Genomic DNA, 19,134 nt, shown 5'->3' on the forward strand with positions numbered 1-19,134 from the left:
TCTTAAGGTATCAGAAAAGTGGTATTTTTTAAGTCTGGAAAAGCTAAAAGATTCCCATATAAATTAATGGTAACTGCTTCTTCACTTTACACCATTTTGGCTTACAAAAGGTTTATAGAAATGTTCTACTATAGAATATTCAAATAGTGGGGTAGAAATGTTCAAATAGTGGGGTAAACCTGGGTCACCTTTTCCAATATACCACTCCTGTCTTGACCTCCTTGCTTTTATAGGTGTACTCTTTTGTAAAACATACCTCTATAAATCTTATTAAATCAATAGTGAGTCTTAGCATTTACACCATCTGGGAATCGAGGAAATACAGTGTAATTCCTGAAAGTCATTTAAAAATTTAAACGTAAATCAGCACAGAAAATTGGCAAGTTATTCTACCCACTAAACCTCTTCTACTACTGGTGAAACACACATATATTTAAAAACTGATATATTTGGTAAACGTCAATCTATTAACGGATTTTTTAATGTAAAAGGCATGACTGTTCTGGGAGAGATTTTTAAAATTTGGAGTGTACTTTAATTATGACTCTATAAACCCATTGTAATTTTAAAAATTCAATGAATTTACCACCTACTGAAGAAATACACTATTTGAAAAAAATAATCCTAACATTACTACTATTAAAATTCAAGGTTTATAACCCAATTTTTATATTCTAGAATTGTATAATTAAATCAATATTCACATTACCTTTTTTATTTACTACTTCATACTTCAACTGTCTCCTTTCTCAGATAAGTAAAAGATATATAATTATAAACTGTCAACTACTATATAAAGGAAGTTATGAGAACAAAAATAAGAGGACACCATATTGATCTACAGATCTAACACAATCCCTAGCAAAATCTCAGATATCATTTCTTTACAGAAACTTAGAAGTTGATACTTAAATTCATGTGGAAATTTAAAGGACCCAGAATAATCAAATCAATCTTGAAAAAGACCAACATCAGAGGTCTCACAATTCCTGATTTCAAAACTCACTCCAAAGCTACATTAATCAAGATAGTGTGTTCTGAGAAAATACAAGCAAATCATATATCTGATAAGGGGTTAATACCCAAAATATGTAAAGAACTCACACAGTTTAATAGGGAAAAAAAATCTGATTAAAAAATAGGCAGAGAAACTGAACAGACATTTTTCCAAAGAAGATATCCAAATAGCCAACAGGAACATCAAAAGATGCTCAACATCACTAATCAGGGAAATGCATATAAAACAACAATGATCCATCACCTCACACCTGTTAGAATGGCTAGTATCAAAAAAACAAGAGAAAATAAGTGTCGGCAAGAATGTGAAAGAACCCTTGTGCACTGTTAGCAGGAATGTAAATTAGTGTACCACTATGAAAAACAGTATGGAGGTTTCTCAAAAATTAAAAATAGAGCTATCCTATGGTCCAGCAATTCTACTTTGGGGTATACATCCAAAGAAATAAAAACAGGATATATCTGAGATATCTCCCATGTTCACTGCAGCATTATGCACAACAGCCAAGATCCATGGACACAACCTAAGTGTCCATCAATAGATAAAGAAGATGTGGTATGTGTGTATGTATACTTATGTGTGTATCTATCTATATATACATATATACACATGTATATTATTATACATACACATATACAATGGAATTAATATTCTGCCATGAGATAGAAGGAAATCCTGCCATTTCAAATAATATGGGTGGAACTTAAGGGCATTAAGTTAACTGAAATTAGCATGGCATCACATGTATGTAGAATCTTAAAAAAAAAAAAAACTTGTACAAACAAAAAAAGTAGTTTGCCAAGGGCTGGGAGGTGGGGGAATTAGGGGTGAAAATAGGACACAAACTTTCAGCTACAAGATGAACAAGGTCTGAGTATCTAATGTAAAGCATAGTGATTACAGTGGATAACACTCTAAAATATAATAGAAATTTGCTAACAATTTAAATGTTCTCACACACACACACACATATACACACACACACATAAAAGTTAAGCATGTTAGGTGATGGACATGTTAATTGAGGGTATTCCTTTCACAAGGTATACATATGTCAAACTGTCACAATGTCACTTTTAGTATCTTACAATTCGTATTAATTATACCTCAACAAAGCTGAAATTAAAAAAAAAAAAAGTGTGGTACTGACTTAAAAATAGGCTATAGGGACCAACAGAACAGATTTTAAGTCCAGAAATAAACTCTCATATTTACGGTCAATTTTCAACAAGGGTATAAATACCATCCAGTGGGGGTAAAGAATAGTCTTCTCCACAAATGGTGCTTGGTGCTGGGAATGAAGTTTGACCCCTTCATCAAGCCATATGCACAAAATTAACTTAAAATACATTATATATCTTAATGTAAGAGCTAAAACTATAAATTTTTTAGAAGAAAACTAGGAGTAAATCTTCCTCATTTTTGGTTGGGCAGTATTTTCAGCTATGATATCAAAAGCACAAGTAACAAAAGAAAAAATAAATTAGATTCCAAAGTAAAAAACATTTGTGCTTCAAAGAACTATCAAGAAAATGAAAAACAACCCACAGAATGGGAGAAAATATTTGCAAATCATTTATCTGATAAGAGATTTGTATAAGACTCAAGAATAAAAGACAAATAACCCAACTTAAAAAATGGGCAAAAGACTGGAATAGAGATTTTTCCAAAGAAGATACACAAATCATCAATACACACAGGAAAAGATGCTCAACATCATTAGCTGTTAGGGAAATGTAAATCAGAACCACAATGAGGTAGCACTTCACACCTACAAGGTGGGCTTGTAGTTTAAAAGAAAGACAGTAACAAGGGTTGGGTGAGGATGTGGAAAAAGTGGAACTCTCATACATCACTAGTAGGAATATAAAATGGTGCAGAAACTTTGGAAATAACACTTTGGCAGTTTCTTAAAAAGTTAAACTTAACCACAGGACCCACCAATTTCAAACTTAGGAATCTATCCAAAAGAAATAAAAACACATATGCACACAAAAGCTTGTATATGAATGTTCATAGCAGTCAAAAAGTAGAAACCCAAAGCCCATCAATGAATGAAAGTATTAAAAACATGTGGTATACCCATACAATGGAATATCAATCAGCAATGAAAAAGAATAAAATATAATTATATGTTAAAATGTGGATGAACTTTGAAAACATTAAGTGAAAGATGCCAGTCACAAAAAACCACCTATTATATTATATGATTCCATTTATATGAAATAGAAGCAAACTGACAAAGACAGAAAGTAGATTAGGGTTGCCTATGGCTTGGGGGGCATCATTTCCAAATGATGCAGGGTTGGAAAGATGGAAGGAAATGGGTAATGACTGCTAACAGATAAGGAAGGCATTTCTTTTAGGGGTGATGAAAATGTTCTAAAGTTGAATGTGGTGATTGTTGCCCAACTATATGAATATACTAAAATCAATGAATTGTATTCTTTAAATTAGTGAACTGAATGGGATGTAAACTATATCTCAGTAAAATTTTTAATTAAAAAATACAAATAAAGGAAACTATTTGAGGAAAAACAGTATCAGGAGAGCCAAATCATGTGACACCATCTTTTCTTATCCTGTACATGTACCCTAAATGGAATGGAAACTCACTGAAGTGTTTTTAAACAGGGAAATGCCATGATTAGATATGCATTTTGCCATGTTTGGAGAAAAGACTGGAAGAGAACAAAACTGAACTTGAGAGATCAATTAAAAGACTAATGTCTGGAGAGGGATAATGGTGATAATAGGACTCTGAGATGTTTGGGAATTAAGATCAACAGTATTGATGGATGGATATGAAAGGTCATAGTATAGGTTTCTCCTTTGTAAATATGGATATATGGTAATGCCATTTACTGAGATAAAGAATAACATAAATTTGTTGTTAATGTTGTGGTTGTTAGTTTATGAGAGGCTGAGATAAAGAATAACATAAATTTGTTGTTAATGTTGTGGTTGTTAGTTTGTGAGAGGCTGTGCGTCAGTTTTTTATGTATTACTTCTAGATACCTTTAAGTTATCAAAGTAAAATGTCAGTAGGCTGATAAGGTATACATATCTGACAATCAAAGAAAAACCAGAAGCTGAAGATAAATGTTTGAGAGTTATAAGAGAAACTTAATCAATGAGAGAACAAAGGACACTGTTTAGGAAGAAAAAGAAAGGAAAGAGAGGGAAGCAGTAAAATGGAACTGAGAAGAATACTTCAACATTTAAAGAATAAACAACTGCAACAAGAAAGAGCTGGCAAAAAGGACTGCAAAGTAGCCTTACGAAAAGGGCAGGGAGGAGTGTAGTGTCATGCACACAAAGAAGAACGTTTCAAGAAGGACCTAGTCAGCACTGAAGGCTGGTTTTCAAAGTGAAATACGGTGAGTAATGAAAAATGCCATTTGGAGTTAGTGACATGCAGGTTTCATTAGGGACTGTGGTGAGGAGCCAATCTGGTGGCACGATGGAGAAGCAGCCCAATTGAAATGGGCTGAAGAACACTGACTAGGAAGTAAGGAAACGGAAATAACTAGTTTGGCTGTGAAACGGAAACAAGTTAATCTATTGTTGGAGAGCAGAGCAGAGGAAAGGTGAGTTTTGATGTTTTTTTAAAAAATCGAGATTTAAACATATTTAAAGCAAAAGGAAAAGAGTTGATGAAGATATAAGAAAAACGAGAGAATCAATAGTATTAGGTTTCTGCAGAGGTGGGAGGTAATGACATCCAAAGAACAGAGGGAAGCGATGTCCCTAGATAGAAGGATGGAAAATTCTTCAACATGACAGGAAGGAATAATGAGGGAATAAAAGCACTTCTGTACATCTCTTAGAGGAAATTCAAAAAATCCCGTCTAGTGGCTTTCATTTTTTTCTGGAGGAGGAAGCGAAGTAATCTGCTAAGAGTGAGAAGGAAAGTGGGAGGATGAGAGATATGAAAACAGTGAAGGTTTAAATAGTTGCCCGTCAGATTCCTGTGGGATGTTTATTCCTTGTTGGTTTTAACATATCCCATTTTTCCCTTTATTATATATCCACATTTAATTATAATTTTCTAATATGAAATAACTGTATCAACAATTTCTTTGATTTTATTTTCAATCAGAATACAAAATTCAACTAACTGTGCTACAACCATCACATTAATAATTCATCTATAATGCATCCTGTTAACTCTCTTGTTTAAAACTCAAAGATCTGTGTATCATCTTACAGAAATGAATTTCAAAACTATCCATTATGCTTGTATAGGTAAGCAATCATTTATCATATATACAAATTTTACCTCCACACTGTAGAAGACATACTATTTGTTTAGAGGATTTTTTTCCACATTACTTCTTAACTGTGGTGTAACGCTTGCAAAGATGGCCTCAATAATCCTTCCTTGTGCACACTGCCACTTGTAGTACTGTGACTTCCCTACTCCCACCATTAATAGTAAAGTCTTTCTCCTTCGTATCAGTATGGACTGGCCCTGTGATATTCTTTGATCTATAAAATTCTACGGAAGTGGACCAAGTGAATTTCCAACCCAGATTTTAAGAGCCCTTGTGGCTGCTACTATTGCCTTCCTGGAACGTGGTACATGAAGAAGCTCCAGCTAGCCTTCTGGAAGACGAGAGACCACGTGGGAAAAGGCCCAGCCAACAGTACCAACTCCCAAACATGAAAGTGAGGTCATTTTAGACCATCTAGGCCCCACCATGTGAGGGACCCTCAGTGAGTCAGCAGAACGGATCACCTAAAGCCAGCCTGAATTGACAACCCACAGAATCATAAGCAAATAAAACTTTTACCACAGTCTGAAACAATGACCTAATTTTTAATTTCCCATTCCTATTAAAAAATATAGAAAAAATGTTGAATATATAACCTTAGCACTTTTCTCATGGAAATATCATGAATAATATCACGTTTATTTGTTACACTATTTATTTTGTACCTAAACTTAAAGCTTCTTTAAAACAAAGTGACCAGTCAGAGTCTTGGGGTACAGCCATTCACTCATTTATTTATTAGTTATACCATGTGTCAGAATCATTCCAGAATCACTGACGATTTATCAGTGAACAAAAGATATCAAAATGTCTGCCTTGCACTGGGGAGTTACAGACAACCCAATTCCAAAATATATTATCTTCTGATATATTGGTAGTAACATGACATCAACAATTTTCAAGGGAAGAACATGTAAAGATAAATATATGTACACTAATAATTACTCTTACCCTCATGCCAAGCACCAAGAACCCAATCTCTTCCATTAATGGGTACTTGCTGACCTGTTGCTGAATCTTCTCAGATGAGGCAAAAGGATCATAGCTTTTTCGCCCTATCTTTACATCCATTATACAGGGCTTATTAAACTTATGGGTCACATCTTCCAGTTTTAGGTATAAATCTGTTATTAAAGAAAAACCTTAATTAGTAATGGGTAAACACTGCTACTCAAGTAACAGCCAGAGGAAAACAAAATGAGTAAATCTTAAAACTGAGAAAAATGTGAAAATAAATCCAGAGTCAACAATTATTATGACTCTACCTGAAAAAAAAAAAGACTAACAAATTTACAAGTATAAATATCACAGAGAAGAAACACTTGTAATGAATTCAATCATAAGCAAAAGATATAAAGTAGAAAAAGGTTTCCAGGGACACTGGAAAGGCAGTGAGTTTATTTCAAAAGGTGTTCCAGAATGCATTCCCCTTTTGAATACAGTTTATGCCATCTATGCCTCAGCAGATCTTAGTATTTTAATCACTTTTTACTTAAAATTACTAACAGGAATAAATCCCTCCCACAGAGTATATAACAGAAGTATAGATTAAGAAAGATAAATCAACCCAAATGATGGGCACTACCAAATACACATTCCAGTCTTATTAGTCTCAAAGGAAAAACAAGCATCTTGCTTTTTAGAACAGAAGCAAACCTCAAAAGTTCATCTTGTATAAATCTTCCCACCTAAAACTATTACAAATGGAGATTCAAGTTAAAAATTACAGAAGTCCCCATTACCACACACTGTAGCCGAACTACTTGCAGCTTTAGTTTGAAAGTAAGGGTCTAGGTGCACTGAGAGAGGCAACAAGGAAAGAATCCTTCCCTCCTTTCCTCAGTGAAACAATCTTCCCAAAGTCCTGAATGAGATCATAATTTTCAGTTATGAGTGTAATAAGAAGCATTTCTCCTCAAAACTTTCTTCAAAGATAGAAGAGATTACACCTGCTTTTTATCAAAGTAGCAATGTTAGAGGAGGTATTTTCTTTCTTTTATTTTTATTTACTTTTTAAATTTATTATTAAGGTATGATTGATATACACTCTTATGAAGGTTTCACATGAAAAAACAATATGGTTACTACATTTACCCATATTATCAAGTCCCCACCCATACCCCAATGCAGTCACTGTCTATCAGTGCAGCAAGTTGCCAGAGATCCACTATGTCCCTTCTCTGTGATACATTGTTCTCCCCCTGATCCCCCACACCATGTGTACTAAACATAATACCCCTCAATCCTCTCCTCCCTCCCTCCCCACCCACACTCCCACACCCCTCCCCTTTGCCACTAGTTCATTCTTGGAGTCTCTGAGTCTGCTGCCATTTTGTTCCTTCAGTTCTGCTTCATTGTTATACTCCACAAATGAAGGAAATCATTTGGCATTTGTCTTTCTCCACCTGGCTTCTTTCACTGAGCATAATGTCCTCCAGTTCCATCCATGTTGTTGCAAATGGTACGATTTGTTTCTTTCTTATGGCTGAATAGTATTCCATTGTGTATGTGTACCATATCTTCTTTATCCATTCATCTACTGATGGACACTTAGGTTGCTTCCATATCTTGGCTATTGTAAAAAGTGCTGCGATAAACATAGGGGTGCATATGTCTTTTTGAATCTGAGAAGTTGTATTCTTTGGGTAAATTCCAAGGAGTGGGATTCTGGGGTCAAATGGTATTTCTATTTTTAGTTTTTTGAGGAACCTCCCTATTGCTTTCAACATGGTTGAACTAGCTTACATTTTCACTGGCAGTGTAGGAGGGTTCCCCTTTCTCAGAGGAGGTATTTTTCTATGAGTTAAATATAAGGCTACCAGGGGAAAAAAGAAGACCCACCTCTAAGGTCTCCCTGTCCCACCAAGACTAACATAGTTATTAAATTGCAACAAAGAAGTCTCTGCTGAACCAAAAATGAAAACAGCGCTGGTAGGGCTTGAGAAAGTTTTAAGTCCCTCAGATTTAAGGGGCATAAGTCTTCCTTAAAAGGCTAAGAAATAAAGAGGTAAATTTTACCCCTTAGTCAAAGGAAGATGGGGGGTGGGGGGTTATGACTGTATATAACTAGGTGTATATAACTAGGTGAAGAAAGCAATGAACTGCAGCCTAAGAGAACAACAATGACATACAAGAAGGAATATGTCACACATTTTAAAGAAAGGTTTGCACAAAAAGACACATTCAACAAGATAAAAGAAAACAAAAAGATCTGGACACAGACATGAAAGTGCTGACAGTGAAAGGCAATGGAAAGTGGGAATATCCTGATTAAGGAACTGGAACCCACCCAAGCTTCTGTGCTTTAAGAGAGAACTACAGGATGGATGAGAAGATGGGGAAGGAACAGCACAGGACACTGCCCTTCAGACTGTCCTCCCATCTCCAACTCCCTTGAGCAAAAGGGAAGGAAACAGATCCATCCTCTCTAAGCTATATAAAACTTTCAGTAACAGGCTTGTATTTCAAATATCAGAAAAGAGTAATTAGATCAGTACAGTAAATCACTGACATTCACAAATTCATTATTAATTTCCATAACTTCTGAGACCCCAAACTCTTATTGAGGTGAGGCTTTGTAATCAAGAGTACAAAAACAGTGAATCTAGATATCACAACATCGAATTCTCAGTGCAGGGTTATTATTTTCTAATTGCCAATTTGGTAGTAACTTTAAAAAAACAATAAACTATTTTTCATAATAAGGGATGACAGAAGCTAGAATAGAGACTTTGCAAATGAATATGAAATCCCTATTTCTTCCTTCTCTCTTGGGAAGAAGAAAATAAAAAGGCAAATGCTCTATATAGTAGGAATACAAAAAATGTTTGCTGAATAAATCAATGTTTGCCCTTTTAATTCCTACTGCCTAGTGGGACTTGGGTTTGGCCTTCCTCATACTATAATAAATTGAGTCATTCCTTAAGTAAACATACCTGAGTACCATGTTTTATTTGACATTTATTTCAACTAGTATTTTAACTTTACTTTTTCTTTACCTTACTTTCAGGTTCTTGATGTTTGAGATGATTGGAATTACCAAATAACTGCTAGATTATCTATTATTACCCTTAAATTAATAATCCTTAAAGCCTACTGATTGTTGCTCTACTGTTTTTAGTTCTCTGGCCTTCATTTTTTTTTAAGTTAAAAGAATTTGAGATTCTCATTCCTAATTTTCCAAATTATAAAAGTAAACATCAAAGCCTGCTTTAGACATACATAATTTTTAAGAAAGAATATGATGTTATGTATCTAGCAGCTTGTCACAAGTGCTTTTGGAGGAAATAGGTAAATAGGAAAATGGGGCATGATCTGAGTATTGTGACTTTCACTGATTTTTTAATAGACTGTCATCACTAGGAAATCTGAATACTGACTCTCTCTGAAAAATGCTATTAGCCAATTATTTCATTAGAGTAGAGCTTAATTCAAAATAGGACAATCGACATTCTGTAAGTTAAGTGAATAAAGGAATTTTATTACAGGGGAGCCGCACTTGTAAGGCAATGCCACAGGCTAGATAACAAAGGACAGTTTTTTTCAGCAAGACTAGTCTGGCTATGGAATACAGCAGTATTTTTTCAATTTTTAGGTAAATAGAAAATATAAAACTCATCCAAAAAAATCAGTTGGTCTAAAGAATGAGATAAAGGTTCTATCTGGAATAGTTTAAGTTTATTCTGACCAAGGTCAAGGAAATAATTTAAAGTACTTAATATGATGTTTAGAAAATATTTTGAAAAGAATTATATGATTATTTTATATGGCATTTCTTGCAAGACAGAATTTTGAATATTAAAAAAAGCAGATTTTCACATATATATACACGTATGTGCATGTGTGTATAAATCACAAAGATTGACAGAATAATAACTAGGCTTATCTTTTTAAATTCTCAAAAGCTCTATTTAGGACAACAGATTCTGAAAAAAGCCAGTTGATCAGAGGTCCAAATACCAGCATTTGTGAACTTCACATCTAAAAGAGATGTTCTATAAAACTTAATCTTGGTATTTATATAATAAATGAAAGGATATCTACTTTTCATAAATACACAGAGCTCATTACAAGAGGTCACAATGCCTAAAAATAAATTAAGTATAAGAGGCTATGGGCATAAGAGATAATTGTACTATTTATCTATTAGTTTATAGAAAATGTATACAGAATTTCTACAGTTCCTCAATTTTTTTAAGTTAAACATCATGAAAATAACTAGTAGGTCTTCCAAAATATACCACTTCATGCTTTTATAAGCAGACTACTAGGTAAGATTTCTCAGTGGCTTTACCAATAATATGGTTAGCATGTACAAAATATTTATCTACTTCATGTTATTGACAATACTGTAAGATTACACAAGGTTACTATGAAGAAACTATTTTAAATATATTTTCTATCTAAATACATATTATATATACTTATTTTAAATGTAATTTTAGTATAATACTTATATTGTTTCATAATACATTAAGCATAAAAATTCCTATAGCAAATTTTCTACTGCTAGTATGTAGTGCTGACATTCTAAGAAAGGTGAAATATTGTATAAAAATCAAAGACCTACAAATAAATGAACAGTAAAGATGAGATAACTAGTTCCTTTAAAGGAAAGACAAGGGAACAGACATTTATGGAATTGAAGGAAGACTTATTTAGATCCCATTAATAAATATTTTATCAGTTAAATTATGAAAATGTGGGTTCCAAGTTTCATCAAGCTTTTCCCCACTGTATCTAGAAAGTCTACTAGGCATTAGCTACCATCTTCATTTCTGAACCTCCCGCAAAGAAGAAAAAGCCAGGTGGGGTACCTGTGCCCAACCAGAAGCTCAAATGGAAACACAGAGAAGGCCTTGCTTTTGCTTTCCATATCCATCAACAGTCATTTCTGAGAGGAAGAGATACTGAAAGTACAAGGAATTATAAGTAGAAAGCTTGAACCTACAAACTTGGGGTAAAGGAGGAGGAAGAGAACAGACACGTATACCAGGGTATTTCAGTCCATGCTTCCTGAAACTGGACTAGCAGGGGATCCAGAAACCTACCAATCAATCAGGCTAGAGATTACATTTGAACTCTCAATTTGTTCAAGCCTACTTCAAGATGTACTTTGCTATCCCTCCAAATAATTATCACTAAAAAGCTTTTAATGGAACAGGTACTAGGCATCTATGTGTTCATATACAGGTAAAAAAAAAAAAATTTTATACATGTATACCTTTTAATATATAACTAGGCCAAAATCTCAAAGAGAATTGCCAGTAACCTAATGATAATGATTGTATAACTATAAATATACAAAAAACTACTGAATTGTACACTTTAAATGGGTGCATTTTATGGTATATAAATTATATCTCAATAAAGGTATCATAAAAAATTTTTTTTAAAAACCTAATGGTCAGAACATTCTACATTTTACTAATTTGGATTATAAAAACTATATCAAAACTTTATAATGCTCTGCCCAAAGCACATAGGAAAAGATGCCCAAATAAAAAGTAAAAAGAAAAAAAAAGGCCACAAAGTAAATTATCTCATTAATTTAATACTATTTAAATTATAGTAATGTAAAGCACAGTATTAACCTAAAATTTAAGAAAATAGTTGTTTTCATGATCCTGTAGGCTAAACATGTATAAAAGTTTACCATCTTATATTTGTTTCATTTACAATTTGTTTTCAATTAAAAGGATAAAAACAAAGTGATTCCATAAACTTACTAGGAAAAACTAAACTAAACCAATATGCATGGTACAAGTTTTGTCCAATTCTTCCAAAAGGAAAAAAATTGAAAAGGAATTGGAAATTCTTTGAGGCACTTGTTGGTATTACTACTGAACCACTCTATATTTCTATACTTTTTAATTTCCCATCCTTTTTCCCCCTTCTATTTACATTTTCTCTTCTCTCATTTTCCTCACATCTTCTCATCTCAACAGCACCACTATCTCCACTTATATTGAAATAAGAACAGTAGAGTTTACAAAGCATTCTCACATAATATGCATCTTCACAACTCTATGTGGTATTATTTTCAATTTATAGAAGAAAAAGAAGAGCTCAGAAAGGTTAATGAGTCAGCCAAGTTCAGAAAGTCTGGAAACAACCAAGGTAGAAGTCAAGTCTGTTGATTTCAAAGTTACTGTACTTTCTGTATCAGCACAGATGTCCCTCAAGATTATTCAGTACTGAAGACTAAAAAGGCTGTTGATTGCTAGCAAGTCCTTGATATTTAAATCATGTGCTCATAATCCTAAACTATAGAATGTCATTTTTTAAATTAAACTATTTCTTCTCTTACCCAAATTTTTTCTGTATGCTCTACTTTTCAAAATAATGATGTTAATTTCTGCTATTCTACCTCTTCTAACAATCTTTTTTTTCAACTGAGCATTTGCTGATCAGCACAGGAGTTTTTTTGTTTTGATTGTAAAAACGTTTTTGGATCTTTCAATTTTTATTTTTTATTAAGGTATCATTGATATACATGCTTATGAAGGTTTCACATGAAAAACATTGTGGTTACTACATTCACCCATATTATCAAGTCCCCCCCACCCCCCACTGAAGTCACTGTCCTTCAGTGTAGTGAGATGCCACAGAGTCACTACTTGTCTTCTCTGCAGCACGGGAGTTTTGAGCTGCTCCATTTCCAACCTCGGCGGGTTCACTCCTCCTTAGGCAACCTGGTGGTCCCCTGCTCCCGGGAAGTCACCACACTGATGCCAAACTTAGTGCGGACACCCTATCGGCAGAGCGCACTCCAGCTCAGAACTCCTGGGCTCAGGCGATCCTCCTGCCTCACTCAGCAAGTAGCTAGGACTACAGGCACGGGCGGCTTAACTGAATTTTACTTACCTAGATTCTAAGCCAGCACCATCCTCAGCAACCTTTGTTAATCTTTCAGTGTCACTTTAATAAGGAGTAATGATTTAAACAGCAACCAGTAACAAAATAACTGGAATCTAGACATCTTACATTACAATGGAAATCTCTACAAAGCAAAGGGAATCATAAGCATCTGTGAAATAAATTTAAGTAACATATATCAAATATATACATATATCAGATATATATGATATCAGGTAAAGTACCGTATCAGATAATATGATATTTAAGTATCATGCATATATATGATATCAGGTAAATTTAAGTATCATATATCAGATATATATATATATATTTGGGACTAAAAACAAAGAAAGAAAGGGAGGGAGGAAGGAAGAATGGAAAGAAAGTTGGGAGGGAGAAAAGAGAAGGAGAGGGAGAGGAGAGGTGGAGGGGGAGGAGAACAGAAGAGAGGAAAAGAGAGAAAGGAAAAGGGCTAAGCTCACTTTTTTCCCTTATACAATTAAAGTACAAAAGAATCCTAAATATCCAGGGGAATCACTGATTTGTTATTACCTTACTGAGGATACTCACAAAGAGATACTATGATTCCTTATCTACACAGAGAATGAGTAGAAGGAAGACAAAGAACTGAGGAAAATAACAAGCTCAAACTGAAGCCACTTTTCTTCCTTTTCTCAAAATGTGATTCAAGCAGTATCTACATCAAAAAAAGTCACAGCTTTTATTTAACAAGCAGAGCACCAAACCAACATAGATCTGCATAATCAAAATGTGGGGTAGTTGGGACTATTAATTTGCATTTTAACAGGCCTATGGGTTATTCTTAAACTCAGTCAAGTTTGAAACTTTTACCCCATTTAGGAACCTTCTTCAACCCATAAGCAGTCATGCTGCTTGTTTGATTAAATTCTATTCAGTCTGCTCTGTCAAAGGCCTTGAAGTGGCAAATACTACTTTAAGTATTAACCAATATTAAGAGGGAAATGCTGTGCCCTTACATAAATCATTCTGTTCTCTAACCATGAAACTTACCACTATTTTTTAAGACTGCAATTTAAAGCCTGGCTGGGGGATAAAGGTATGGGATAGGAGTTAGGGAGGAAGTTAGGCAAAGAAAATATTTTACTTGATTTTTTTTTCCCAACTCAAAATGGGAAAAAGAAATTGCCCAATAAATTAGGAAAAAAAAGAATATCTGTAAATTAATATAGTATTAAGTACTAGCATATATATTTTCATTCAATTATAACAGATTGGTCATTAACTTGTATATAACCACCTAAGAAAGCAGTTATGAAAAGCATAAGTATCAATAATTTTTCTTTAATGAAGTAGAGCAAGATTAGAAAGGAAAGCACACATACACTGTTTTTATAATATGAGGGCTAGGTTTTACATAAAGCCTTTAAAATAGCCACTCTCATGAATTAAGCCTAAAAATAAGGATTTTTAATAAAAGATTACCATTTGGTGCAGTGGGAGGTGACCAGATACCATAATATTTTGGCAAATATTTTCGTAGCTCTAATAAAACACTGTCAGTACAATCAGCAGCATAAACCTAAAAGAGAGGAATATAACATTTGCATGTTAATTTTTTATAATGCTTTATAATTGCCCTACATATTTTTCAAATCAAACAGTACTGGTGAATCATAATTTATCTGGTAGAAGTTTCAACTGGAAGTACATTTGGGCTAAGCAAAAAAAGATTACTCAGTGTCTCCAATGAAAAACTATGCATTGTTTAGAGCCCATTCTTCTTGGCTATCAAATTCTACTCTTTCATTGTCCTTGAACTATTTTACAACTAAACTGTAGATAACTCCTGGGAAATGCAGTAATTCTTGCCCATAGACATCCAAAAAAATTCTGGCCAGAGGAAGTCCAACTTGACTTCTCTCTACACCCCATGGGTGGGGAAAGTTTAGTGCCAGTACGGAACTTCACTTCAACTTCCTTTTATTCCATACAAATTTGTACTTCTCTGATTTCTCCTTTCAACCAGTTTTGATATATGCCTGGTTCCCTCATTAAATAATGAGTTTAACAAATCTTTAACATATATTTATTTTATATCAGTACGGGAGCTGTGATTTTCTCTTTTTTAAAAAAAGAAATTATCCTTTAACTCAATGTAAATCTAATTATTGCTCATTTAATTCCTTGGTTTACAACCAGTAATAGTTCCAAAAAATACTATACATGTTCAGACATCCTGGAACTAGATTCGTAGGTTTTTTTCCTAGAAGAGGAAAGAAAATATTTTTGTTTTAAAAACAACTTGTAGGACATTATATCCAATGAACTCTCACAACATGGCCTATCTAATTATCCAAAGCCATTAAGGTTTACTGGTGTAAAATGCTTATAAAATCTTAGTATTAGAGATCTAATCATATATGACAAACCATGCTCATGTCAAGTAGTTACATAATTCAACATAATTCTACAGAATAAACTCAAGTGGGGAAGAGACTCACCAAATACCAATGTGTTAAACTGTATTTCCCATCCACCCCTATTGAAGTGTGAGCAGAAGTGGTATGGGTCAATCCCAGGCAAAGGTAATTAAGAGCAGAGTGTACTTTATCACCCCTCTGTTCCTGGCACAATGACAGTAAGGGCAGAGTGTGCATGATGATGTAACAAGAAGATGGAGGAACCAAGTGTATCTCTGTGTACTTACCTAAATAAGTCCACAATGTATGTAAACAGATAAAAGAAATGGAGGAGTAGCAAGGTAAACTCCTCTTCTTACATTAAGTATGTATTTTTTGAAGTACTAGGTCTGGTATTTACTGCAATATGCCAGACAAAATAACCTAAAAACATTTGTACCTAAAAATATAGGATAAAATGTACCAAATATTTTCTGAAATACATAGCTAATTTCCCAAGGGGGAAAAAAAAGAAATTCATAGGTATCTAAAATAAAGTGAAAACCAAAAGTGTTAAGCTGAGCAGTGATATCTGGGCTTCACAGAGGTCCACCCTGAGACTTGAACCAAAGGATCTCTGAACTTAGGAACCAGGCATAGATGAGGACAGTTACCACACTGAAACAGGGAGAGTAAATGAAAATCCAAATACTGAACAGTAAAACCGTAGGCATCCTTCCTTATAACCCAAGAATGCGGGTGGTCAGGCTGATTGGGAAAAAGAGAGAAGCAGCAAACACACATTATTAGGGATAACAATAGAGTCATAACTAGACTAGCAGAGATTTTTTTAAATACTATGAAGAACTTTGCTGAGTGGGCAATTTTGTATAAAAATATAATTCAACTATATTTTACTATCACATTAACAAATAAAAAATCAAGATATTTAAGAAACTGAATCACTGGTTAAAAATATATTCTTTCCCAGGAAAGAATGAAAGGGCAAAAGAAGGTTGGAAAGGAGGAAAGAAAGAGCAAGTGACAGATAAGCCGCTTTGATGAATTTATATAGTTGATCCTCGTACAATGAAGAGGTTGGGGCACCAACACCCTGTGCAGTTAAAAATCCACCTATAACTTTTGACTCCCCAAAAACCTAACGACTAAGAGCCTACTAGTGAAACAGACTCAAATACAAAAAACTGGTAGTTGCCATAGTAGAGGAGGGCAAGGGGGGACGATGACGTGGGTGAAAGGAATAAAGAGGTACAAATTTCCAGCTATAAAATAAATAAGTCACAGGGATAAAAGTACAGCATAGGGACTATTATCAATAATACTATAATAACTCTGTATGGTGACAGATGGTAAGTACACCTGTGTGGTGAGCATTTTGTAATTTGTATGTTTTCAAATCATTATTCTATATACCTGGAACTAATATAATATTGTATATCAACTATACTTCAATTAAAAAAAAGAACTGCCTGTTGACCAGAAGCCTGATAACATTAAGTCTATTAACACACATATTTTGTATGTTATATGTATTATAAATGGTATTCTTACAATACATAACCAAAGAAAAGAAAATGTGTTCTCAAACTCTCTTAAATCTCCAAAGATATTTTCTAATATATTTATTGGAAAACATCCATATATAAGAAGTTCAAACCCATGTTGTTCAAAGGCCAACTATATAATTCTATCAAGCCTTTAAGGAACAAAATCTTTATCTGTTACAAACTCTTCCACAAAATAGAGAAATAAATGCTCCTCAGCTCACTTTATGAAGCTAAAAGAAACTTGGTATCAAAACCAGACAAGGACAGTATGTGCAGAAAATATTAGTTCAATCTCACTTGGGAGCATAGCTGCAAAAAAAATTAAATAAAACTGCAGCAAACAAAATTCATTAATGCATATTATTTAAAAACAAATGAGAAGACAAATCTGACTAGGTTTTAATCCAAACATGAAAAGTGATATAATAGTAGAAATCTACTATGGCATTTACCACATTACCGGATTAAAGGAAGAAACACATATGATAATTTCAATAGATAAAGAAAGATTGCTGAAGAATATTCAATACCCATTCATGCTTTAAATTGTTTCTTGAAATAAAAATAGAAAGGATGCTGTGTATCTTCCCCTTTCTCAAGAATCTGACTTGAATCACCTGCATTAGTGGGAGTCCTCACCCTCTTGCCATAGTCTCTGACTGGTGCAAAAGACCAGAGGGTAAGAGAAGAGTTGGAAATCCAGTTATTTTTCTGTAGTTTCTTCCTTATCAGTTCATGCCTTCTCATAAAGTTACCTTCCCTGTGTCCCAGTAACCACTCCTTCCCTTTGCCCTTTCAAGCCCAGGGATGGTATGGCATTATCTTTTGCAGGTGGCCTTAAACTCTAACCACACCTTTGTAAACAGTCCTTTTATTAAGCTAACAGAGTGTACTATTTGTTTCTGATCAGAACCTTGACCCACACAGAAGGCCATTTCCTTAGCCTAGGAAAAAGTATCTATCAAAAACTTACAAAGTCATACTTTAATGGAGAAATGTTAGAAGCATTTCTGTTAAGTGTAAGGAAGATGCCCCCATCATTGCTTGTATTCAGCACAAACTGGAAGTCCTTGGCAAAAATATGTGGATTCAAAAGAGACAAACAAAAGTTCCAATTACAGGAAGATATAACTATCTATATAGAAAACAATTAGAACTGTTGGATTCTCAGATAAATACAAGTAAATAAGAGTTCAGCAAGATTACTACATATAAGAACACTCTACAAATATCTATTTCATTCTTATATATTACCAATCATTGGAAACTTAATTCAAAAAATACTGTTTACGTAACAGAATAACAGACTCCAAGTAGGGACTAGTGGTTACCAAAATGAAAGGGAGTGGGGAGGGGGTGTGGGGAGGAAGGGAGAAGGGGATTAAAGGATATTATGATTAGCACACACAATATAGGGGGGTCACAGGGAAGGCAGTACAGCACACAGAAGACAAGTAGTGACTCTAAAGCATCTTACTATGCTGATGGACAGTGACTGCAATAGGGTGGGTTGGGGGGGACTTGATAATATGGGTGGATGTAATAACCACAATGTCACTCATATGAAACCTTTATAACATTGTATATCAATGATAACTTAATAAAAAAATTTAAAAAATACTGTTTACAATAGAAACAAAAAATAAGGTACCTAGAATGAATCCAACAAATTATGTACAAGACTTCTACAAAGTAAATATAAAATACTTTCTTCAAAAAAGGGGTAATGTGTAGCAGTTGACAGCTCATATTCTAGAGCCAAACTGCCTATATTCAAATCTGGGGGCCATCATTAACTACTTGAATGATCTTGATCAAATTTTTAATCATGACTTAGTGTGCACATATATCAAATGAGGATAAGAACAATACCTAATCCACAGGATGTTGTTTAGATTAAATGAGTCAATCCTGGGAAAGCATTTACAGCAGCCCTTGTTTGTTTTTTTTAAATTAAGGTATCATTGATATATAATCTTATGAAGGTTTATCATTAAATACAATCTTATGAATCATATCCCATTACAGTC

General features: G+C 33.9%; 1 protein-coding gene across 4 annotated transcripts in view; it reads right to left on the minus strand.

Moving 5' to 3' along the window:
* Positions 1–19,134, minus strand: part of IPMK (inositol polyphosphate multikinase) — a 67,915-nt gene that overhangs the window by 19,123 nt on the left and 29,658 nt on the right. For 2 of the 4 annotated variants that reach the window (XM_036895037.2, XM_036895038.2), the window contains exons 3-4: positions 14,620–14,716; positions 6,247–6,419 (exon numbers count right to left, since the gene is read on the minus strand). In XM_036895037.2, the coding sequence (XP_036750932.1) occupies positions 6,247–6,419; positions 14,620–14,716 (270 nt within the window). Of the gene's footprint in view, positions 1–6,246; positions 6,420–14,619; positions 14,717–18,077; positions 18,174–19,134 lie in introns of all 4 variants that reach the window. The other 2 variants (XM_036895036.2, XM_036895035.2) reach the window with 2 other exon arrangements.

The sequence above is a fragment of the Manis pentadactyla genome, chromosome 8 (assembly GCF_030020395.1).
Source record: "Manis pentadactyla isolate mManPen7 chromosome 8, mManPen7.hap1, whole genome shotgun sequence".
NCBI classification, from domain to species: Eukaryota; Metazoa; Chordata; class Mammalia; order Pholidota; family Manidae; genus Manis; species Manis pentadactyla.